The sequence below is a fragment of the Siphateles boraxobius genome, unplaced genomic scaffold (assembly GCF_051911475.1).
Source record: "Siphateles boraxobius isolate OS27281-9 unplaced genomic scaffold, OSU_SipBor_1 21, whole genome shotgun sequence".
NCBI classification, from domain to species: domain Eukaryota; kingdom Metazoa; phylum Chordata; class Actinopteri; order Cypriniformes; family Leuciscidae; genus Siphateles; species Siphateles boraxobius.
In genome coordinates this window covers 1,839,711-1,865,906 of record NW_027508822.1, presented here as the reverse complement: position 1 = coordinate 1,865,906, position 26,196 = coordinate 1,839,711, and the positions used below count along the sequence as shown (strand labels likewise).

General features: G+C 39.6%; 1 protein-coding gene and 1 pseudogene across 1 annotated transcript in view; both read left to right on the top strand.

Annotated features, from left to right (window-relative positions):
- Window positions 1–13,824, top strand: part of LOC143746058 (uncharacterized) — a 211,342-nt gene extending 197,518 nt beyond the window's left edge. The window contains exon 2 of the mRNA XM_077237775.1: window positions 10,961–13,824. Coding sequence (XP_077093890.1) covers window positions 10,961–13,824 — 2,864 coding nt within the window. The remainder of the gene's footprint in view (window positions 1–10,960) is intronic.
- The window catches only part of LOC143746057 (uncharacterized), a 25,804-nt pseudogene continuing 13,432 nt past the window's right edge, over window positions 13,825–26,196 (top strand).

The following is a 26,196-nucleotide window of genomic DNA, read 5'->3' as shown; positions in this document are numbered from 1 at the left end:
TTTACGCTTGCAATCTTATGTACACATTCACAAATTTTAACCTGCGCATGCGATTCTTTGTCATCATTTTACCTTCATATAAGTGCATGTTTTCAAAATGCACTTTGTAATAATATCTACTTAGGTGTTTCAATCTGTCTCTTTTGTCCACTTTGAACCACTTCTGTCCTGATTTCTTCGAGGGGAGTCTCTATGGGTGGGTAAATGTATGTTGTTGTTTTTTTACAGATCTTTCGATCTAATTGACAAAATAAGCTCACATTACATATGAACGCGACCGGAGACGACAGAGAAACACACAGAGAGCATCAGCTTTAGTTTAGAAGGTTGAGGCCAAAACAGAGGTGAAGGGAATTCAGCGCAGCTTCCCACTGCAGCCTTTTCCAAACTATCTAACTTTGACCAGTTCTTCCTCTATTTAGGCTCATCTCTTTGAAGCTTGCAGGGCCATAAAGTCGTTTTGTAGACTAGCTGGAGTCAGGATCTTTACGGTTCAGATACACAGTGTAAATAACTATAAAGTCTACTCTATTCTTCTCCCAGTTCACCGGCCACTTCCCAGCGGGCACCTTGACATCAATTTAACATCAATATGACATCAAACATTATGTCAAAATGACGTCGCAAAATAGGTCAAAAATGAAAGTCATATTGACGTCAAAGTGTCAATGTCAATTTGATGTCAAGATTTTGACCTCTGCTGATGTGATTATTGAAGACACCTGATGTTAACAAGCAGAATCTCCAAAGGGGAAAATAAAAATTGTAAGCCACCATTTTGGTGGTCAGTGTTTGCTTTAGTTGGGCTCTTTACCCCTAAATTATCAATATTTCAATTTTGTTTGGCTGATGTTAATGTCACTGCCAGATGAACATTGAGAAAAGGTGATCAGGTGGTGTTGGTTTTGTTATGACATAATCATCACTTGTCCTAAATACTTGAGTCAAGTAGAGTGTCTTTGCATTGTTAATCACAGCAACACTGTGATTCTATAGCAAACAATTATCAGCATTTTCAATATAATCCAAAACATTTCGTTAAACCTGTTCTGATCGGAAGACTTTAACATTTTTTTTTATTTAGACACACTGAGATCAATAATCAGCCCGTGAATCTCAACAATGGTGACAATAATAAGTCGCAGTGCATTCTGGGTGCCACCAATCAAAACTCATTCATGGCTCCCATCATGCTTTGCGGTATGAATCAATTATGATCTGATTTGTTTTAGTAATTTCCTTTTCCTAATTGAATATTTTGTTTGTCACCATTCTTGAGATTCATACACTGATTCTAGATGTCTGTGTGTGCCTAAAATACACACTTGTTTTATCAGAATAACTTTTAGGAAATTCTTTGGATTAAATTAAAAATTCATGATTATATGCTGTAGAATACCGTGATGCTATAATTACCAATATAAATCTTAATCAGAGATTAGACTCTAAATGAGTTCAGTAACACAGGTCAAATGATGATTATGTCAAAACATAACCAACACCACCAGATCACCTTTACTCTTTGTTCATCTGGCTGTTCACCACTCAGTTTCAGCAGCCAAACAAAATCTAAAGTTAAACAGTTTAGGGTCAAGACCCCAACTAAAGCAAACATTGATCACCAAAATGGTGGCTTAAAATTGTGATTTTCTCCTTCAGTGATTCTGCTTGTTAACACCAGGTGTCTTCAATATTGGCCAATCATCACTCAATTAATGACATCAGCAGAGGTCAAAATCTTGACATCAAATTGATATCGACACTTTGACGTCAATATGACTTTCATTTTTGACCTATTTCGTGACGTCATTTTGACATAATGTTTGATGTCATATTGATGTTAAATTGACGTCAAGGTGCCCGCTGGGTTACTTTCATGTATTTCAGGAGAGACTGATGAATTCATGTGCTGTAATAAATCCAACAGACAGGAATCTCTGAACTGCGGCTCAAAGAAACATCTTTGTTTGTTCATCCCATCTCACGTTACAAATCAAGATCATTTATAAAGGTTTTTAAACGACAAAACAAACTCGAGAATCGGAACAGAAGATAGTAGATGACATGGCAAGCAAGTTTGTTAATATTTAGAAATAAAAGCGGTACATCTTTCATACAGTGCTATTTTGGCTGTGGTGCCAAGCATGATCCCATCTCAACATCGTGATGTCTGTCAGCCATCGCGATGGACGATGGCATTGTCTATCAGCCCAACCCTAATGAGAACCTTTGTTGCTGTAATTAATTTCTTTCGAGCAGAGGCTGCATTTTGCATATCCTGCCTTGTCAATTTCGGCTTAAATTCTGTGATTGGTTCAGTGATGGCACGGCTCGGAACCCACCAAGATAACGGCAGAGGTTGTTTGATCTCAAGACAAAGGATTTAAAACAGACCACCTCCTTTTTAATGACCTTTTGACGACCCCAGGGTGGGAATCTCTTAAAACCACAGAGACTGAGATTTTACATATAAAATCACCACAAAACAATTATTGACGAACTTCAATTTCAAATTTTTGTCTTCAATAATGCTCAAACATTACTAAATTAATCACTTAATTATCTCATTAACTTTAACACTCTTGAGTGTTAATTTAACACTGGAGTTTGAGACAGACATAAGTTCAATGTCAGAGGCGCACACAGTTTCTCTGACCGTAACTGTGTTAACACCAGCTCTTATTTACATACAAACATAGACCACCACCGAGCGATTTTCCTGTTGCTGCCGGATCCCTGTCAAGTCGCAACGGTACTCCAAAACCATCGATTTCCAGATCAGTTTGTAGATCCTGCTCTTTAAGCCACGTCTCCGTCAGTGCAATAAGTCATGCATTCCTGTAGTCCGATACAAATCAGCATTTGCTTGGAGTTCGTCCACCTTACTCCGGAGAGGTTGTACATTGGCGAGGATTGTTGAGGGGAGAGGGATCCTCCGATGACCCTGTCTTTTGAGCCTCCGACGGACACCGCCACGGCTGCCTCTTTTCCTCACCCTAGTTGGCCTTATTCCCTGGTCTCCATTGGAAGGACCATGCTCAATGATCTCCGCCGGAAAGTTTCCAGCTGGGTCTACGATTCCTATATTACGGAGTGACAGTAATCCAAACAGGGCACCCGCATAAAGTGACCAAATAGCGTCAAAAAGAGCAGAAAGCCAGTCACTCTGAGGTAAGCCATTGTTTTCCAACAAGTCAAATTTAAAAACAATGAACTATTTGTCACTTTAGTCACACACAATCATAAAAAAACACAAAAAAACAAACACTGCGCATAACTGCTGAGTGTCGCCATAGAACAGCGCTACTCTCGTCTCACTTTTCTTTCTGTTTCTTAGCTTTATTTTATTTTCCGATGAGAGTCTCGATTCTAAGTTAAGTTTTGCTGCAAAGTTTCATTTAAATTATTCGACTGCAAAGCCCACTTTCCAGCTTCAAAGACTTTCCATCCATCTGCCAACACACCACGTGATTGGCAGCCCAAACATCCATCCAGGCACGAGGAGACCACCAGCCAGTCAACGAACCCGGGAAACACTCTTTTATGCCGACAAAATGAATCCCCAAAGAAACGCACAGACAAACGCACAACCCAGGATCATTGGAAATACGTTACTCTGCCTACATTTTTGAAAACCTGAAATACCTACCTCCAGGTACGTTTCCCTGCACTTTTCGGGTGAAAAGTACACTAGAGGCGCTAAGTGGTATAATTTTTTCTCCGTTCCAGATGGTTAAATAAAGGTTATAAAAACGACGATATCAGTAATGTTCAGACTTCTCAGTAGGCCTATACACTCATTTGAATATAAATCAGGAATTATTTCCACGCTTTTGAGGTGCCACACAGCCCAGGTTCACGGCAGTTTGTGATATGGTCACGATATTTAATCTACTGGTTCGTGATATGGACACGTTTATTTTGTTATTTTCGTGATATCAGCATTTTTATTTATTTATTTTATTTATTTTTCTACTAATGTAATGCACTATTCTTTCTGCCAGTTGGGCTGCAGCAGAGAAAGCTGTTTAATCGACATTTATTCACGATATCTTATCATGTTTATATATGTATTTTTTTAATGTTATTATTTCGGTCTTATTGCCAGGGAAGCTGGACTGCTTTGCTGTTTATTGATTTAAAAAAAAAAAAGTATAAACGACTACGCGAATTTTATCAGTAGGAAATCGCGTTGAAGAAGTCTCGTTCCGAACACATAGCGATATTTGGCATCAGTTCATGTGTCCCAGATGTTGGTAAGTAGTCGAAAATACACTGTCCTAATAATGTTTGATATAATGTCTTTTCTGATGGTCGAAATGAATCAGATTAGCTCATGTTCAGTCACTGCATTATATCTGTCATCGACACGGAGGCTTTGCGTTTCATTGCTTTCTAATTCAAAACAGGGTGATTAAACACTATCTGTCACGTGACATGCTGTAGGCCTAGACCTTCTATCAGTTAATCATATTCATATTAGGTTTAAAGTTAGTACAATTAGTTCCAAAGTGGTATTTGTAGTAGAATCACAGTAAAAACAACACTTACCTTGCTATTACCACAGTAACCTTAGTTTTACTGTGATAGGTGTGGTAAAAGGACAGTAACCACAGAACTTACCATGCTTTTACCACATTATTTGTACTTTTAATGTGATATTTGTTCTAAATGCATATTAACCACAACACTTACCATGCTTTTACCACATTATTTGTAGTTTTAATGTGATATTTGTTCTAAATGCATATTAACCACAACACTTACCATGCTTTTACCACATTATTTGTAGTTTTAATGTGATATTTGTTGTAAATGCACAGTAACCACAACACTTACCATGCTTTTACCGAAGTAACCTTAGTTTTACTGTGATAGGTGTGGTAAAAGGACAGTAACCACAAAACTGTCCGTGCTTTTACCTCAGTATTGGTAGTTTTAAAGTGATATTTGTTTTAAATGCATATTAATCACAACACTTGCCATGCTTTTAATGTCTAATAATGTAACAACAATAATTTGTAAGGTAAATCAGTAATTTTACCATTAAATAATCCAATATATTATATATAATGATATTTTCTTTTCTCTTTTTTTCAGCTGAAAAGACCAAAAGGGCCTTTTATTGCCCATTATTGTTTGAGGAGAAGTAAACGGGATACGAAAAGCTACAAAGGCAAATATTCACAATGGTATGTATGTGTTGGTTTTAACCCTAAATCAAACATTTTATCAATCATTTGTTGTCTCTTAAACCTTTTCTTACAAAACCCATAGCCCAATCAGTACAAACATAGTCTCAAAGCCTTAATACTCACAAGATTTAACAAGTTTTCAAATTCGTACAATACTTGTACATAATCATGCAGCTTTTCTAGTGCTGTCAATGGCTACTGCCTCAATTCCTGTACATATTTATCTCCATATTTGTAAATCAGTTGCGCACCTTCTTGGAAAGTAGTCGGATGTCCCACACACTGTAAGAAAAGTTTATATTAATTGCTTTGTATTCATTAAAATGATTACAAATTGGACCCTGTCTGTTCATGTTCCAATGATAAATTATGTCTCTCCACACCTCATAACCTTCCTCTGTTTGCAAGAGTGGAAAAGCTAATTTGACTTGTCACATGACATCAGATACTCGATTATTTTGTAGTAATCAGATCATACTGAGTCAACTTGCAGATGATGCTACACTGTTTTTATGCAACTCTGCTCAGGTTTCTTTAGTTATTAATCTTATTAGGTTACTTTCCAGGACATCAGGCTTCCTTTTAAATATCCATAAATGTGAAATCTACCACATATATATTTGGGTATACTCTTTTCTAAGGTTATGAAGAACAGATGTGTTGATAACTTTTCTCCGATTATATAAAAAAAAAGGCACAGAAAAAAATATAAAGAGATCTGTCTCTCAAGGGTAGAACTTACTTTCCAAAGCAGACGGTCTTATACGTCTATAGCGTACTCTGCTACATCTTTTTATGTTGATGCTCAGACTTCCAAGATAGTTCACCAATGTTTATTCAATTTCTTATGGAAAAATAAGAAACACTATATTAGAAAATCTGTAGTTATAAATTCGTATGAAAAAGGTAGACTTAAAGGGATACTTCACCAATTAGCATTAAGCTTTTTATCAGTAGAAACCTGTAGTATTTTTGAATGACCGTGTTTCCCTCCCTCATGTCCCCCTGAGACAAGAGTTTTTTGTTTTTATTTTGAGTATTTTTTTGTCTGGAAAAAATCCCCCGGTGACGCAAAAATCATCATTTAGCGTCATCGGAGGCTTTTTTGGCCAGAGGCTAGAGACCACAGCCAGTAGTAGGAGCTAGTGCCGCATGTTTTCAACCCGGGGTGGGATTTCACTCACAGAATGTACAAATAGGTTCAGATATCTTTTTTTTTTTCAAGCTAAGCTAACAGGTTCTTGCTCTGTGGAGAAAGCTGAGTAGGAGGGCAGGCTGACCACGATGGCGGAAGGTAGTTTTTAAGTTGATATGGCAGAAGGAGATTTTGAAGATTTGGTGCAAGAATCCGATTCTCGTGGCTACCTGTACGAGCCGCAATACAGCGATGAACAGTTGCGGATGATGGAGGAACAAGAGGCGGCCGGAGCAGCTGCTGCAGCGGAGGAGCAAGACCTGCTGGGCGGCCAGGAGGAAGAGCCCGGGCAGACTCAAGCTGGGGTGGACTGGTGGTGTCAGTGCTCTCATTGAAATGGAGACTACAAACCCTATGGTTTTTCAGGTTTTCCTTAGCGGTGTCCTCTCTAAACTTTGGGTGGTTGATAGCCTCAAGCCAGTGTTTGCACCGCTCCAAATTTTTAACCGGAAAATAATGGAAACTTACTGATTGTCATTTCCTGTTTTTTTACTGGCTCAGCATTCATAATTCCTTCTGCATGTCAATATCCATGATCACTGGAACTTTGGTAAGTTGCAAGGAACACTACATCGACTCCAACCTTTAGTTTAAACTGATAATCGTTTGTTTTCCCGGCGTTACAGGGTTGCCAACTCTCACGCATCTGGCGTGACACTCACGCATTCAGCCTCAATCTCACGGTCTCACGCACAACAAATAAATCTCACGCTAAATTAGACATTCTTCTGTGCTGTATTTTTTTTCACTCATGTGCACTAATTTCCGAATTACTATAAGAAATTTCAGGCTCTTAACTACTGATTGGACGACTGCATTTTCTCACGCAGAGAAAAATCGCAGACAAAGAGGACACTGACACCGACAGACTAGACGGAGAAGGTTACTTTTGATATGGAACAAATTATCAACTGTCAGATTCCGTCAATATTTCCAACGTTTTGACGCCTTTAAATGTGACAGATCGCTGTAGCATGTCAATTCAAACGGCACGTGATACAGTAGCCTACACATGCCATTTTTCATTTTTCAGCTAATCACATTTAACTCTTATTTTCTCATTTGTATTCTGATGAAATTGAACACATTACTACATTTTGTGTGAAAAGTTGTATATAATAAACATGTCATCTCTGTATTTTTTTAAATTAAAAAAGGGCTCGCTTCCTCGTTATCATGCATCACATGAAAAAGAGAGTAATGTGAGTCTCTGATCCAAAACCCACAATAGATGGCGCTAATTCCAGCCGCCAATAAAGAAGAAGAGTCTTCTGTGTTGAGGAGAGCAGTTCACGGTATTTCTCATATTTACACAACCATCACACACACTTTCTACAGTTTGATTAAGCGACTCATTTCTGTATGGTTTTCATCGATCACAGCGATACTTGTGCGTCTTTTCTGGCGTCTTTTCTACTGAAATAAACATTTAGTGCAGCAGCAGCGAGCATGAGGAGAATATGTTGAGTTCATTCAGACCTGAGCGAGTGTGTGTTCGTTTGTGTGTTTGTCTCGATGTTTGGAGTGAGAACTGTTACTGAATGTTAAAGTCAAGAGTTAAAGTTTGAGATCTGTGAGGGGAATTGATGCTGCTGCCGTTTTATTTTATCCTTTACAAATCAAATGTGTTACTTATTTCACATTGTTAAAATATACAGGAGCAGATACGGCTAAAAATTTCACATTGAGCTTATAATGAGTTTTTAGGATCGTTGTGAGTTTTGAATAAAATTAGTGCAATGAATGTATACTTTAGATATTGACATTATGCTGCTGTAGTTATTTATATATATGAGGTGGTTAATTAAGATGAATGCCATTAATGTTTCTTTTTTTATGTTTTATCCTTGTCATGTTGTGAGATGCAACAGTATTTTCTTTCACTAGAGCAGTTTTACAGGATTTTATCATATATCCAGACTCAAATAATGTGTTTCTAACAGCAAACACTCAGAATAAAGTGAGATGATCTTCTGATGATCCTGAATGTCTTGTTGAATGAGTGTTGATAGTCTGAGACTCATCAATATTAACAGATCTGCTGAAACACTCTTTATTTCATGACAATAGTTCCTGTTTTCACCTCATTTATTATGCTGATGTCTTCAAATCTCCTCTAAATTTACATTTAAAGGGGCATTCGGCAACTATTTCAACTTAATAAAACCGTTTAGAAATCATTTGGATGGTTTAATAACCTGTTCTGGTGAGAATGGTGACTTTCCCCGCTCCCCCCAACGTTCCTAGGCGGAAAACCAACCTTGCAACATGAGGATTAACGTCCCGGTAAGTTGGAAATAGGAAGTCTCGTGAGAAGCGAGAATGAGCGAGAAACACAAACTGCTTTACGGCAATTCGACATAAACACACACGTCTCCCTCAATGTGTATGATGTATAACCCACCTCGGTACACATAGCTCCACACGATAAAGTTGGCCGGCTCCGATTAGAACAAATGCACATGAGCAGCGGTAGAAAGGCGGAGGAGGGGCCGCAAGTGAGTTTCTTTTACGACATTATTGTGAAATATACGCCTCACAGCTGTAGGGGGAGCTCGTTGAGAAAACATGCAACAACAAAAGTGAAAAGCAGCGAAGAAATAGCTAGAGTTGCCAAATGCCCCTTTAAAACGTATTTCATTGTTGTCAACTGACTGAGGGTAATTGTTGGTTACTCTGTACGGTTATTTCTGTTTATGATTTTTAACTTTTTCTTACCATTATTTATATTTGGAAGAATTTAAATTATTTATACTCGTTTCTTTATTTCTAGATAACTATTTTAATGAAGAAGCAGAATGATGTTAGGATTAGTAATACAAATAATTATTGAATGGCATCAGGTTCTGTACGATGAATAGATAGACATACATGCTTAGTGTCATTTATTATAAAAACAAAATCAGTAATTGAAATTTTTGATTTTGGCAGATCCGCACCTCCCACACTGGAATTCATCAGGCTTGTTCGACTTGAACCGGCGCTGCAAAGACCGATCGGTTGATGACATCAAAGTACCGCGAGAGCGATTCAAAAGCATAAGCAGCCGTCTGCTCTCTAATCGCTCTCGCGGTACTTTGATGTCATAAACCGATCGGACTTTGCAGCGCCGGTTCAAGTCGAACAAGCCTATGATCAGTGAAGCTCCTCCCACAGCAATCACATCATCATTGAAGCTCCTCCCATAGCAGTCACATCATCTTTGAAGCTCCTCCCACTGCAATTACATCATCAGTGAAGCTCCTCCCGCTGCAATCACATCATCAGTGAAGCTCCTCCCACAGTCATTCTCCAATAAATGCTGTAAATTCCCATCAGCTACCAGTGAAGACGAGCATGAAAGCATCAGGAAGAGCTGAAATCTGCAAAGACTGAGTTTATTAAAGAGGACAGTGAGAACATGAGTGATCCAGAACCTGCAGAATGAAACACACTGAAGTTCCTGAAGAACAAAGAGGATTGGTGTTTATTCATGAAGAACATTCATATCAGAAACATCAAACATTTTAAAAGGAAGAAAATCATGTCATAAGTAAAAAGGTTGAGTGAAACATGTAGGACACAGTTAAAGCTTATACAAATAGTTAATTTAAAACTAGTTAAAGCCACTTTGAGCATGTGGAATTTCTACAGACACTGCAACGGTCGTGAAATGTAGTCCCACTCTGCGGCAGCTTTTTACAAACATATAACTAATAATTAAAAATAAACAATCCACTCCACTTGAATGCTAAATGCTTGTGTTATTTCTCGTTATTCACTTGAGCTTGTGATTCTGGTGTCCCACTTTCACATGCGTATGAATGGAAGTCAGTGCAAGGAAAACTTCTAGTGTGAACGGCCATTAATTAAAATGTTTTTAGTAAAATAAATATAAATCTCAAAGTTGGTGTCAAAAATGGCAGTATTGTATATTTTAATGTTAATATCATGTTAGATAATTGTGTCATTGATAAATATATATTTAGTATTTCTTGCTAAAGAAACATGGGATTTGTGTCTATAATGTTTTAAAAATAATTGGAAGATAAATTTGCCTCATTCATGGAATGTTTCAAGGACATGTAATCAATTAATTAAAAGGCTTCACATTAAAATATTTTATAACAGTTGTCTACTTTCTACTATTACATCAGGGCTCACTTTCATGTCCTTTATATTTATCTCTTTGAATTATTTTGATGTACTGAAAATTAAATTTAATGTTTTTCTTTCATGTCAGAACTGATGGAAGAGAGTGAGGAGAGTGAAGAACTGAGTGAAGTGAAGGAGGAGAGAGAAGAACTGAGTGAAGTGAAGGAGGAGAGAGAAGAACTGAGTGAAGTGAAGAAGGAGAGAGAAGAACTGAGTGAAGTGAAGGAGGAGAGAGAAGAACTGAGTGAAGTGGAGGAGGAGAGTGAAGAACTGAGTGAAGTGAAGGAGGAGAGAGAAGAACTGAGTGAAGTGAAGGAGGAGAGAGAAGTGGAGGAGGAGAGAGAAGAACTGAGTGAAGTGGAGGAGGAGAGTGAAGAACTGAGTGAAGTGAAGGAGGAGAGTTAAGAACTGAGTGAAGTGGAGGAGGAGAGAGAAGAACTGAGTGAAGAGAAGGAGGAGAGTGAAGAACTGAGTGAAGAGAAGGAGGAGAGAGAAGAACTGAGTGAAGTGAAGGAGGAGAGAGAAGTGGAGGAGGAGAGAGAAGAACTGAGTGAAGAGAAGGAGGAGAGAGAAGAACTGAGTGAAGTGAAGGAGGAGAGAGAAGAACTGAGTGAAGTGAAGGAGGAGAGAGAAGAACTGAGTGAAGTGGAGGAGGAGAGAGAAGAACTGAGTGAAGTGGAGGAGGAGAGAGAAGAACTGAGTGAAGTGAAGGAGGAGAGTGAAGAACTGAGTGAAGTGAAGGAGGAGAGAGAAGAACTGTGTGAAGTGAAGGAGGAGAGAGAAGAAATCAGTGAAGTGAAGGAGGAGAGTGAAGAACTGAGTGAAGAGAAGGAGGAGAGTGAAGAACTGAGTGAAGTGGAGGAGGAGAGAGAACTGAGTGAAGTGAAGGAGGAGAGTGAAGAACTGAGTGAAGTGAAGGAGGAGAGTGAAGAACTGAGTGAAGTGGAGGAGGAGAGTGAAGAACTGAGTGAAGTGAAGGAGGAGAGAGAAGAACTGAGTGAAGTGAAAGAGGAGAGAGAAGAACTGAGTGAAGTGAAGGAGGAGAGTGAAGAACTGAGTGAAGTGAAGGAGGAGAGAGAAGAACTGAGTGAAGTGAAGGAGGAGAGAGAAGAACTGAGTGAAGAGAAGGAGGAGAGTGAAGAACTGAGAGAAGTGAAGGAGGAGAGTGAAGAACTGAGTGAAGTGAAGGAGGAGAGTGAAGAACTGAGTGAAGTGAAGGAGGAGAGTGAAGAACTGAGAGAAGTGAAGGAGGAGAGAGAAGAACTGAGTGAAGTGAAGGAGGAGAGAGAAGAACTGAGTGAAGTGGAGGAGGAGAGAGAAGAACTGAGTGAAGTGGAGGAGGAGAGAGAAGAACTGAGTGAAGTGAAGGAGGAGAGTGAAGAACTGAGTGAAGTGAAGGAGGAGAGAGAAGAACTGAGTGAAGTGAAGGAGGAGAGAGAAGAACTGAGTGAAGTGAAGGAGGAGAGAGAAGAACTGAGTGAAGTGAAGGAGGAGAGAGAAGAACTGAGTGAAGTGGAGGAGGAGAGAGAAGAACTGAGTGAAGTGAAGGAGGAGAGTGAAGAACTGAGTGAAGTGAAGGAGGAGAGAGAAGAACTGAGTGAAGTGGAGGAGGAGAGAGAAGAACTGAGTGAAGTGAAGGAGGAGAGTGAAGAACTGAGTGAAGTGAAGGAGGAGAGAGAAGAACTGAGTGAAGTGAAGGAGGAGAGAGAAGAACTGAGTGAAGTGGAGGAGGAGAGAGAAGAACTGAGTGAAGTGAAGGAGGAGAGTGAAGAACTGAGTGAAGTGAAGGAGGAGAGAGAAGAACTGAGTGAAGTGAAGGAGGAGAGAGAAGAACTGAGTGAAGAGAAGGAGGAGAGTGAAGAACTGAGTGAAGTGGAGGAGGAGAGAGAACTGAGTGAAGTGAAGGAGGAGAGTGAAGAACTGAGTGAAGTGAAGGAGGAGAGTGAAGAACTGAGAGAAGTGAAGGAGGAGAGTGAAGAACTGAGTGAAGTGAAGGAGGAGAGTGAAGAACTGAGTGAAGTGAAGGAGGAGAGAGAAGAACTGAGTGAAGAGAAGGAGGAGAGTGAAGAACTGAGAGAAGTGGAGGAGGAGAGAGAAGAACTGAGTGAAGTGAAGGAGGAGAGAGAAGAACTGAGTGAAGTGAAGGAGGAGAGAGAAGAACTGAGTGACGTGAAGGAGGAGAGTGAAGAACTGAGAGAAGTGAAGGAGGAGAGAGAAGAACTGAGTGAAGTGAAGGAGGAGAGAGAAGAACTGAGTGAAGTGAAGGAGGAGAGAGAAGAACTGAGTGAAGTGAAGGAGGAGAGAGAAGAACTGAGTGAAGTGGAGGAGGAGAGAGAAGAACTGAGTGAAGTGAAGGAGGAGAGAGAAGAACTGAGTGAAGTGAAGGAGGAGAGAGAAGAACTGAGTGAAGTGAAGGAGGAGAGAGAAGAACTGAGTGAAGTGGAGGAGGAGAGAGAAGAACTGAGTGAAGTGGAGGAGGAGAGAGAAGAACTGAGTGAAGTGAAGGAGGAGAGAGAAGAACTGAGTGAAGTGAAGGAGGAGAGTGAAGAACTGAGAGAAGTGAAGGAGGAGAGAGAAGAACTGAGTGAAGTGAAGGAGGAGAGAGAAGAACTGAGTGAAGTGAAGGAGGAGAGAGAAGAACTGAGTGAAGTGAAGGAGGAGAGAGAAGAACTGAGTGAAGTGGAGGAGGAGAGAGAAGAACTGAGTGAAGTGGAGGAGGAGAGAGAAGAACTGAGTGAAGTGAAGGAGGAGAGTGAAGAACTGAGTGAAGTGAAGGAGGAGAGAGAAGAACTGAGTGAAGTGAAGGAGGAGAGAGAAGAACTGAGTGAAGAGAAGGAGGAGAGAGAAGAACTGAGTGAAGAGAAGGAGGAGAGTGAAGAACTGAGTGAAGTGGAGGAGGAGAGAGAACTGAGTGAAGTGAAGGAGGAGAGTGAAGAACTGAGTGAAGTGAAGGAGGAGAGAGAAGAACTGAGTGAAGTGAAGGAGGAGAGAGAAGAACTGAGTGAAGTGGAGGAGGAGAGAGAAGAACTGAGTGAAGTGAAGGAGGAGAGTGAAGAACTGAGTGAAGTGAAGGAGGAGAGAGAAGAACTGAGTGAAGTGAAGGAGGAGAGAGAAGAACTGAGTGAAGTGAAGGAGGAGAGAGAAGTGGAGGAGGAGAGAGAAGAACTGAGTGAAGTGGAGGAGGAGAGTGAAGAACTGAGTGAAGTGAAGGAGGAGAGTGAAGAACTGAGTGAAGAGAAGGAGGAGAGAGAAGAACTGAGTGAAGTGAAGGAGGAGAGAGAAGTGGAGGAGGAGAGTTAAGAACTGAGTGAAGTGGAGGAGGAGAGAGAAGAACTGAGTGAAGAGAAGGAGGAGAGTGAAGAACTGAGTGAAGAGAAGGAGGAGAGAGAAGAACTGAGTGAAGTGAAGGAGGAGAGAGAAGTGGAGGAGGAGAGAGAAGAACTGAGTGAAGAGAAGGAGGAGAGAGAAGAACTGAGTGAAGTGAAGGAGGAGAGAGAAGAACTGAGTGAAGTGAAGGAGGAGAGAGAAGAACTGAGTGAAGTGGAGGAGGAGAGAGAAGAACTGAGTGAAGTGGAGGAGGAGAGAGAAGAACTGAGTGAAGTGAAGGAGGAGAGTGAAGAACTGAGTGAAGTGAAGGAGGAGAGAGAAGAACTGTGTGAAGTGAAGGAGGAGAGAGAAGAACTCAGTGAAGTGAAGGAGGAGAGTGAAGAACTGAGTGAAGAGAAGGAGGAGAGTGAAGAACTGAGTGAAGTGGAGGAGGAGAGAGAACTGAGTGAAGTGAAGGAGGAGAGTGAAGAACTGAGTGAAGTGAAGGAGGAGAGTGAAGAACTGAGTGAAGTGGAGGAGGAGAGTGAAGAACTGAGTGAAGTGAAGGAGGAGAGAGAAGAACTGAGTGAAGTGAAAGAGGAGAGAGAAGAACTGAGTGAAGTGAAGGAGGAGAGTGAAGAACTGAGTGAAGTGAAGGAGGAGAGAGAAGAACTGAGTGAAGTGAAGGAGGAGAGAGAAGAACTGAGTGAAGAGAAGGAGGAGAGTGAAGAACTGAGAGAAGTGAAGGAGGAGAGTGAAGAACTGAGTGAAGTGAAGGAGGAGAGTGAAGAACTGAGTGAAGTGAAGGAGGAGAGTGAAGAACTGAGAGAAGTGAAGGAGGAGAGAGAAGAACTGAGTGAAGTGAAGGAGGAGAGAGAAGAACTGAGTGAAGTGGAGGAGGAGAGAGAAGAACTGAGTGAAGTGGAGGAGGAGAGAGAAGAACTGAGTGAAGTGAAGGAGGAGAGTGAAGAACTGAGTGAAGTGAAGGAGGAGAGAGAAGAACTGAGTGAAGTGAAGGAGGAGAGAGAAGAACTGAGTGAAGTGAAGGAGGAGAGAGAAGAACTGAGTGAAGTGAAGGAGGAGAGAGAAGAACTGAGTGAAGTGGAGGAGGAGAGAGAAGAACTGAGTGAAGTGAAGGAGGAGAGTGAAGAACTGAGTGAAGTGAAGGAGGAGAGAGAAGAACTGAGTGAAGTGGAGGAGGAGAGAGAAGAACTGAGTGAAGTGAAGGAGGAGAGTGAAGAACTGAGTGAAGTGAAGGAGGAGAGAGAAGAACTGAGTGAAGTGAAGGAGGAGAGAGAAGAACTGAGTGAAGTGGAGGAGGAGAGAGAAGAACTGAGTGAAGTGAAGGAGGAGAGTGAAGAACTGAGTGAAGTGAAGGAGGAGAGAGAAGAACTGAGTGAAGTGAAGGAGGAGAGAGAAGAACTGAGTGAAGAGAAGGAGGAGAGTGAAGAACTGAGTGAAGTGGAGGAGGAGAGAGAACTGAGTGAAGTGAAGGAGGAGAGTGAAGAACTGAGTGAAGTGAAGGAGGAGAGTGAAGAACTGAGAGAAGTGAAGGAGGAGAGTGAAGAACTGAGTGAAGTGAAGGAGGAGAGTGAAGAACTGAGTGAAGTGAAGGAGGAGAGAGAAGAACTGAGTGAAGTGAAGGAGGAGAGAGAAGAACTGAGTGAAGAGAAGGAGGAGAGTGAAGAACTGAGTGAAGTGAAGGAGGAGAGTGAAGAACTGAGAGAAGTGGAGGAGGAGAGAGAAGAACTGAGTGAAGTGAAGGAGGAGAGAGAAGAACTGAGTGAAGTGAAGGAGGAGAGAGAAGAACTGAGTGAAGAGAAGGAGGAGAGTGAAGAACTGAGTGAAGTGAAGGAGGAGAGTGAAGAACTGAGAGAAGTGGAGGAGGAGAGAGAAGAACTGAGTGAAGTGAAGGAGGAGAGAGAAGAACTGAGTGAAGTGAAGGAGGAGAGAGAAGAACTGAGTGACGTGAAGGAGGAGAGTGAAGAACTGAGAGAAGTGAAGGAGGAGAGAGAAGAACTGAGTGAAGTGAAGGAGGAGAGAGAAGAACTGAGTGAAGTGAAGGAGGAGAGAGAAGAACTGAGTGAAGTGAAGGAGGAGAGAGAAGAACTGAGTGAAGTGGAGGAGGAGAGAGAAGAACTGAGTGAAGTGAAGGAGGAGAGAGAAGAACTGAGTGAAGTGAAGGAGGAGAGAGAAGAACTGAGTGAAGTGAAGGAGGAGAGAGAAGAACTGAGTGAAGTGGAGGAGGAGAGAGAAGAACTGAGTGAAGTGGAGGAGGAGAGAGAAGAACTGAGTGAAGTGAAGGAGGAGAGTGAAGAACTGAGAGAAGTGAAGGAGGAGAGAGAAGAACTGAGTGAAGTGAAGGAGGAGAGAGAAGAACTGAGTGAAGTGAAGGAGGAGAGAGAAGAACTGAGTGAAGTGAAGGAGGAGAGAGAAGAACTGAGTGAAGTGGAGGAGGAGAGAGAAGAACTGAGTGAAGTGGAGGAGGAGAGAGAAGAACTGAGTGAAGTGAAGGAGGAGAGTGAAGAACTGAGTGAAGTGAAGGAGGAGAGAGAAGAACTGAGTGAAGTGAAGGAGGAGAGAGAAGAACTGAGTGAAGAGAAGGAGGAGAGAGAAGAACTGAGTGAAGAGAAGGAGGAGAGTGAAGAACTGAGTGAAGTGGAGGAGGAGAGAGAACTGAGTGAAGTGAAGGAGGAGAGTGAAGAACTGAGTGAAGTGAAGGAGGAGAGTGAAGAACTGAGAGAAGTGAAGGAGGAGAGTGAAGAACTGAGTGAAGTGAAGGAGGAGAGTGAAGAACTGAGTGAAGTGAAGGAGGAGAGAGAAGAACTGAGTGAAGTGAAGGAGGAGAGAGAAGAACTGAGTGAAGAGAAGGAGGAGAGTGAAGAACTGAGTGAAGTGAAGGAGGAGAGTGAAGAACTGAGTGAAGTGAAGGAGGAGAGTGAAGAACTGAGTGAAGTGAAGGAGGAGAGTGAAGAACTGAGTGAAGTGAAGGAGGAGAGTGAAGAACTGAGTGAAGTGAAGGAGGAGAGTGAAGAACTGAGAGAAGTGAAGGAGGAGAGAGAAGAACTGAGTGAAGTGAAGGAGGAGAGAGAAGAACTGAGTGAAGTGAAGGAGGAGAGAGAAGAACTGAGTGAAGTGAAGGAGGAGAGTGAAGAACTGAGATAAGTGGAGGAGGAGAGAGAAGAACTGAGTGAAGTGAAGGAGGAACATCATGTCCAACCTGGAGAAAAACCTTTGAGTCGCTCAAAGACTAAAAATATTTTTTTAAAGAAAAGAGCCAATAAATCTTTCACCTGCAATCAGTGTGGGAAGAGTTTTACAAGCAAATGTAGTCTTGAGATTCACATCAGAGTTCACACTGGAGACAAGCTGCATGTATGCCATCAGTGTGGGAAGAGTTTCAGTCAACCAGACCACCTTAAAGTTCACATGAGGATCCACACCAGAGAGAAGCCGTTCACATGTGATCAATGCGGCAAAACATTTCTTAGTGCATCAGACCTGAAGACACACCTGATAGTTCATACGAAGGAGAAGCCGTATTCATGTTCTGTGTGTGGAAAGACTTTTTCACTGCGGCAAACTTTACATAGACATGAGAAAACTCACACTGGTGTGAGAGAGTACATGTGCTTTGAGTGTGGGAAGACTTTTACTTCAGCGGACAGTTTAAAACCGCACCAGAGAATTCACACTGGAGAAAAACCTTACAAGTGTTCACACTGTGACAAGAGATTCAGTCACTTATCATCTCTGAAAACACATGAGAGGATCCACACTGTAGAGAAGCCGTTCACATGTGATCAATGCAGCAAAACATTTCTCTGTGCATCAAACCTGAAGAAACACCTGACAGTTCATACGAAGGAGAAGCAACATTGTGTGTGGAAAGAGTTTTTCACTGCTGCAAACTTTACATAGACATGAGAAAAGTCATACTGATGTAAGAGAGCAGTACCGCTGCTAGACATTTTGGTGCCCTAAGCATAATTCCTTTATGGTGCCCCCCGCCCCCGGGAAAAAAAAAAAACGTTTATTTTTGCCGGTTTAACTTTAACTTTTTAACGCGCAATCCAACGGAACACTGAGGCGGCGGCGGCACCATCGTTACTTTCCAGAGCAATTAAATACTCTTGTTCCGCCTGTCTTGTTATATACATCCCTAAAAAGTGCCTAATAATATTTCTATAATGAAATAATATCGGCACTATAATTATTATGACTATGATATGATGATTGATTTTTCATTAGGCTATTTTTGGTGCCCCCCTCAGCACTTGGTGCCCTACGCACAGCGCGTGATGCGCGTGGTGGGAGCGGCGGCGCTGTAAGAGAGTATGTGTGTTTTGAGTGTGGGAAGACTTTTACATAAGGCAAACAAGTTAAAACTACACCAGAGAATTCATACTGGAGAAAAACCGTACAAGTGTTCACACTGTGACAAGAGATTCAGTCAGTCGACAGATCTGAAAAAACACGAGAGGATCCACAGCAGAGAGAAGCCGCACACGTGTGATCAGTGCGGAGAGTGTTTCTTTATTAAAACTCAACTGAAGCGACACATGAAGATCCACACAATGGAGAAACACTTAAACAAAGTCTGAGATCATGGTAAGTAGTTTATTTTCATGTGCTGAGTAGAGCTGCACAATTCTGGCTAAAATGAGAAACACATTTTTTTTGCTTGGAATAAAGATTCTCTCACGATTCTGAAAAGCTTTATTATTTTAAAGACCTACAAACCCTGAACATTAGGTTACCAAACAAGATAGAAAAAAATAATACATAATACTCTGCTTCAGTCAAATTTAAACAAATGCAGTGAACAAAAATAATGTAGTATTTAAATAAATAAAAATGACAATTAAGCGTTGACAACATTCAAAGGTATTATGCCAGGCTAGACCTATTAAAGATTCTTAGCAAGAAACACTAGCCTATCAACATTTTTGGGTATGATGTTGCGTTGAATAGTTTTTTAATTGCTTTTATAGACGTTTGTTTTGTCTAGCCGGCGATACTTTGGGATTTAGCAGTTTTGTTTTTAACCATCTCATACTGTAGGTTAAGATAAGTTTTTAATTGAGAAGTTTTATAATAACTTTGCTCTTCATTTATATCTTAAAGCTCACTTGAAGTTTTTCGATAGCTACATTAAATAGCCGAACTGATAAAGTTCAAACATTATTTAAAACAAGTGAAAAGTCATTAATAAAATAAGAACAAATACACAAATTACAAGCAGAGATGAATACTAAAAAACAAAGTTTACTAAGTCTAACAGTAGTATTCAGGTACAGAAATTAATAATTAAGCCTAAATGTAAAATAACACTATTTGTTCACTGTATCAATGAAATATAGTTTCATCTCATATACTTTCATCACGGAAAACTGTGTGTATATATATATATATATATATATATATATATATATATATATATGCACTCACCTAAAGGATTATTAGGAACACCTGTTAAATTTCTCATTAATGCAATTATCTAATCAACTAATCACATGGCAGTTGCTTCAATGCATTTAGGGGTGTGGTCCTGGTCAAGACAATCTCCTGAACTCCAAACTGAATGTCAGAATGGGAAAGAAAGGTGATTTAAGCAATTTTGAGCGTGGCATGGTTGTTGGTGCCAGACGGGCCGGTCTGAGTATTTCACAATCTGCTCAGTTACTGGGATTTTCATGCACAATCATTTCTAGGGTTTAAAAAGAATGGTGTGAAAAGGGAAAAACATCCAGTATGCGGCAGTCCTGTGGGCGAAAATGCCTTGTTGATGCTAGAGGTCAGAGGAGAATGGGCCGACTGATTCAAGCTGATAGAAGAGCAACTTTGACTGAAATAACCACTCGTTACAACCGAGGTATGCAGCAAAGCATTTGTGAAGCCACAACACGGACAACCTTGAGGCGGATGGGCTACAACAGCAGAAGACCCCACCGGGTACCACTCATCTCCACTACAAATAGGAAAAAGAGGCTACAATTGGCAAGAGCTCACCAAAATTGGACAGTTGAAGACTGGAAAAATCTCGATTTCTGTTGAGACATTCAGATGGTAGAGTCAGAATTTGGCGTAAACAGAATGAGAACATGGATCCATCATGCCTTGTTATCACTGTGCAGGCTGGTGGTGATGGTGTAATGGTGTGGGGGATGTTTTCTTGTCACACTTTAGGCCCCTTAGTGCCAATTGGGCATTGTTTCTGACCATGTCCATCCCTTTATGGCCACCATGTACCCATCCTCTGTTGGCTACTTCCAGCAGGATAATGCACCATGTCACAAAGCTCGAATCATTTCAAATTGGTTTCTTGAACATGACAATGAGTTCACTGTCCTAAAATGGCCCCCACAGTCACCAGATCTCAACCCAATAGAGCATCTTTGGAATGGGATAGAACAGGAGCTTCGTGCCCTGGATGTGCATCCCACAAATCTCCATCAACTGCAAGATGCTATCCAATCAATATGGGCCAACATTTCTAAAGAATGCTTTCAGCACCTTTTTGAATCAATACCATGTAGAATTAAGGTAGTTCTGAAGGCGAAAGGGGGTCAAACACAGTATCAATATGGTGTTCCTAATAATCCTTTAGGTGAGTGTATATATATATATATATATATATATATATATATATATATATATATATATTACATATTAATTGTGTGCTGTCACTTTAGGCAAAGCAAGTTTAAGACCGACTGCACTGACCGGATTTTTTTTGACAAACATCTAATTCTTTCTCATCTGTTCATTTATGACATAAACGAGAGAATACTTGTTGAGACGGCCATTTAGACAGGTATTTTGACAATTTTCTGTTAATGTGTCCGTTCGAGGGCAAGGAAACGCGAAAGAGGAATCAATAATGTATTCGAGCGCTGTCTGACATGCGTCTCTCTCTCTGTACGTTTCGAGTGTGTGTGGCTGGGGGGTGTTCGCACAGATAACGCGCACAGATAACGTCCCGGTTTTCGTCTCTTCTGCGATTTAAAATTGTTTGAATGTGTAAATTGGCAAGACAATAAATGTCCAAATGATAAACCTTCATTCTATGATGGTTATATTTAGAAGTTAACCCAAGAATCACATGCGTGTCTAGCCGCAGAACAGAATCTAGTGTGATCCGTTCCACCCCTAGCGCGTTATCTCGTTTAATATCATTGGCAGAATCATAGAAATGCAGGATTAAAGGGATAGTTCACCCAAAAATGAAAATTCTGTCAGTATTTACTACAGGTCGACCGATAGTGGATTTTACAGATACCAATATTTAGGTTTGACTGTAAATGCCGATAACCGATAATTCAACCGATATTTTTTAAAATGGATACTGGATTAAAAACAAACATAACACTCACAAGTAAAACAGTGCTAAACTGAAATGTGCTAAATTAAATAAATATATAAATATGAATATATTATAATAAGAAGTTCTACAGAAAGAACTCTGTACAGAAAATAATTTAAACATTAAAATATTACAAGTTTCGTTAGCTATAACCTAGAAACATACGTAAAGGTAACACTTTGCAAGTCGCATTTCTTAACAAGGATGTATTAGCTAGCTTTCATGAACTATATGCATTATGCAATATACGTTTTGACTGCATGTGTTAATATGAGCAATACAATTGAACCTTTATCATTCATGCTAGTTCATAGTACATTAACTAAGGGAATAACAGATAAAATAAGAATTAAAACTCCATTTCAAATGCATTAGTAAATGTTGAAATTAACAAACTAACAATACAACTTTTATTAACCTTAGTTAATGCTAAAAATGGAATCTTATTGTAAAGTGTTATCATTTCATATAATTCAAAAGAGTCATTCTTAAAGATGGCCATTAAAATTTGATAAAGACCTATATTACGTATACGTAATATAGCCTATGTATAGTCTCTCACTTCTATTTTAGAACACTCGATGATTATCTAATCAAAATAACAAGATGTATTGTAGTGATAAAAAAAAGAACTTAAATCGAACGCATTTCTGATTTGTTTATGTTTCTGTCGGCTAACTTACATGAACATATCAATGTTGAGAAAGCACGTCACTAGTTTTAAATATGCAACTTCGTCGGCTAATGAATGCATAAAAGTGACCAGCTGGATATAAAATAATCCAAATAGATGGTAACAATTGCAACATAAAACATTTGGGTCAGGTCTGCGTGTGTTTTTGTCACATTGTTTGAACCACTTGACTGAGGTACTAATGTTCGAGTCCTCTCAGCCTCGACGCCAAACATACTTCTGTTCTTTCTCTGCTGATGCAGCATCCAGTCAACAAATTAATTACTTTATAATGATATGGCAATATACTTTAGTGTTATGTATTCATACCGTTTCGCTGTCGGGGTTTTAAATGCGCGTCTGAAGTGTCAGCGCCCTCTGTGCTGCGTGTTCTCTCCTTGCTGCACGCAGCCTCACGTGCCAACGTAAACAACTCAGCTAGTGATAGTTTGTCATTTGTCCTCTAAAAAATATCGGTGTGGATTTTTACCGATAACGATAGTTACACCAATCAACTATCGGTGCCGATTAATCGGCAAAACCGATGAATCGGTCGATCTCTAGTATTTACTCACCCTCATGTTGTTCCAACCCCGTAAGACCTTTGTTCATCTTCGGAACACAAATTAAGATATTTTTGATGAAATCTGAGAGCTGGATCACTCCTCCATTCTAGTCCATAGGCTTCTTCAGGGATTGAACTTGCTGGCCTCGAAAAGTTATTAAAGACATCGTTAAAATAGTCCAAGTGTCTACAGTGGCTCAATCTTAAGTTTATCAAGCGACGAGAATACTTTTTGTGCGCAAAAACAAACAAAAATAACGACTTTATTTCAACTATTCATTTCCTTCTCTGTGGGCCTGGAGTCAGTTAACTTAGTGTAATAGCGTAGAGCTACGTCACACGTAGGCTCGCTATTGGCCGACGCTGGTCATGTGTGTGATGTGTGGTACGTACAACAACAGAAGTGTACGCTATATCACTAGTGAACTCACTCGAGGCCCAGTATAAAGTATTGTATAATAAAGACCAGAATGAAATCTTTATATTTTTATATGAATTGTTTGTTTTCGGTAGATCAGAAATCATAAACGGAACAAAGCATGAACATGAAAATGAAAATAAATTGAAATAATCCAGTACAGTAAGTCAACGTAATATAGCAAATCTGCAAAGTAAATCTTTAAACAAAAAGTAATGAAATGACAATAAAATTAAAGAAGCTTATATGATCAGTTCCGGGTTGTAGATTCCTAGAGTATGGACAAATAGAATATGCAGGAGGTAATACCACTAACTTGATAAACCACGTTAGCCGTTTTCACCGCAAGCTGTTAACGGTGAACACCTGGCAGAGACTGACTGCTTTAGAGTAAGAATCCGCAGACAAAAACAAATCATCCACCCGCCCCAATAATGTTCTCTGATTTAAGTATTCGCACCCGATGGTCAAATTACAATTATTCTGTGTTGTTACACGTGATTTTAAATGGATGATCGTCTCCTTCAACGGCGGACTTGGCGACGGACACACATACACACACATCACTTTTGAAGTAATCGTCGTGATGCATCGTGATATTGAAATGAACTGAATCGATGACATAATCATAATTGAACCGAATCGTTAAACCAGTGTAGGTTCACACCCCTAATATCATCCCTCATCTGACATTTCCATAACATTTCCATTCGCCCATGCGTTGCTTTTTATCATCAGACCTGACACCTTGCAATTCCAACATGACATCATGACTTTGCGTAAACATACACGCCACTTTCAAGTCACGTGGCGTGTTATCTATACGCATTTTGAGCTATCCGCGTGTATGTCCACGCCGAAATCTTTTGCGTATGTCTACGCCATTAAATGTCCGAGTGATACCGCGTGTATGTGTACGACATTAAATGTCCAGGCAAAACGAAGCAAAATCTATATCTACATCTGTGGAGCGATCTTTTTTTCCTAAGATGGTAGGAGAACACTCATAAATGGTATTAACCCCAGTGACTGGTAGGTTTAGGGACGGGGTTGGGGTAGGTCATATATCTATATATACATAATACAGTAATATAACGTTAAGTCAAAGGCGTTGATAAACACGCTGAAAAGCGATTATGCGTGTTGATAGCACGCCAAAAATGGAAATACGAATTGGCGTGTCATACATACGCCATTTCATGAGATCAGTCTGTGCAATTCAGACATTAGACATTTTTTTTTACTAAAATATAAACCCAGATTGGATTTAAAAGTAGATGTGGTTATTCCTTTAAAACATCCCTAATTAACTGTGAAAATGGATTTTATGTAGAAACTTGCCATCAATGTGCATCGTGTTAATGTTCTCAAACAAACAGGCCTGAGAAAAATAAGTTATTTATATGCAATATTTTGTCAGTTGCCACATTTTAATTTAATTCAAAGTGCAAACTCGGTTAACTGTTATCTCTTCATGAACTTTTCTCAAAAGCAGCATTATTAATTAGAGGTTGAAGTGTAAATAATTGAATAATGTCTAGTACAGTGAGTCTGTCCAGTCATTGAGCTTGAAACGTTGTCTTGTACTTTGTGTGCACATGCATTCTGTACTCGACTATTAATTAAATGGTTAATATTTTTACATCTGCCCGTTTTGCTTTATTTTAAAATTACATTTGAGTATGTAATTACCTGACATAATTTGTGTTTTAAAATGACTTACACATTTATTGTTAAATTTGACACAACATGTGTTGTCCCTGAGCACACTCACTAAATGTGTTAAAACTAACACGTCATTTTTAACACATTTCTTTTTAGATTGTGAGTGACACTTTCAGAGAGTTTTTGTTGTTTTTAAAAATGTGGGATAAAAGTGATCCACAATGAACATGCATTTTTTTAGTAATAGTAGTATTAATTAATGCTAATTTCCTCACTGTCTTGTTTAGATGGAGTGTATAAGGAAACTGCTCTCGTCTCTTCTGCTATTCTACCTCCAGTTTGACTGAATCCAGCTGAACTTCAGATTCTACAATGAACACCATCAAAAAACTCAATATCATACACAATCTGATGCATTGCTTTTGTGGAAGAAATTGTATCTTTAAGATGTGAGTGACCATCATGTGACAGTTAAAGAGCACACACAAAACTTATTTTAATACCATGAGTGTATATATATATATATATAGTTAGTTATATTTTAAAACTGTATATATATATATATATATATATATATAAATACACTCATGGTATTATACATTTTTTTTTCTGGTGTTTTGCCTTTTATTAGGACAGGACTCAAACTCAGGTCTCCCTAAGCACAACAGCGCTACATGTACTTGCACTTGTCCAAGAGGCTATCGGGGCTAAATGCACATTAATAGACAAATAATACTTAGCTATAATTTGTACAAAATGCTATTGTATACTATAATGTATTTTTAAAGTATACTTTCAATGCATTGTTACCATGATCATTTCCAGCACACAGTTAAAATATATTTTTAATAAAGTGCAAATAAATACACTTTAAAAAAATTAACTGAATCAATGAAGGACATGACTAAAGACATCCAGTGCATCTAAATGCATCTCTATATCAATGATACAGTGATGTGAATAAGTTAGGAGACCCATGCTAAAGTTGCCTAAAAAGAGGAATAAAAAATATCATCTTTTGGAAATTGATCTTAATGCCTTAATTAGAAAAATGAGGAAAAATCCAACCTTTAAGGACACCAATTTACTTTGTGAATGAATAATGTATCATAAAAAAATAAATGTTCTTCCTTAAAATACAGGGTGCATAAGTCAGGACACCCCTATGCTAAATTCCCATAGAGGCAGGCATATTTTTATTTTTAAAGGCCAGTTATTTCATGGATCCAGGATAATATGCATCCTGATAAAGTTCCCTTGGCCTTTGGAACTAAAATATCCCACATCATCACATTCCCTTACACCATACATAGAGATTGGCATGGTGTTATTTCAGTTAGCCTAATAGCTGGTTTGATTTGCATTGAGCGATGATCTTATGGAAAGTACCCCATGCCAATCTCTAGGTATGGCAAAGGGTGTGTGAAGATGTGGGTTATTTTAATTCTAAAGGCCAAGGGAACTTTATCAGGATGCATATTATCCTGGATCCATGAAATAACTGGCCTTTAAAAATAAAAATATGCCTGCCTCTATGGGAATTTAACATAGGGGTGTCCTGGCTTATGCACCCTGTATTTTAAGGAAGAACATTTATTTTTTGATGATACATTATTCATTCACAAAGAAAATTGGTGTCCTTAAAGGTTGGATTTTTCCTAATTTTTCTAATTAAGGCA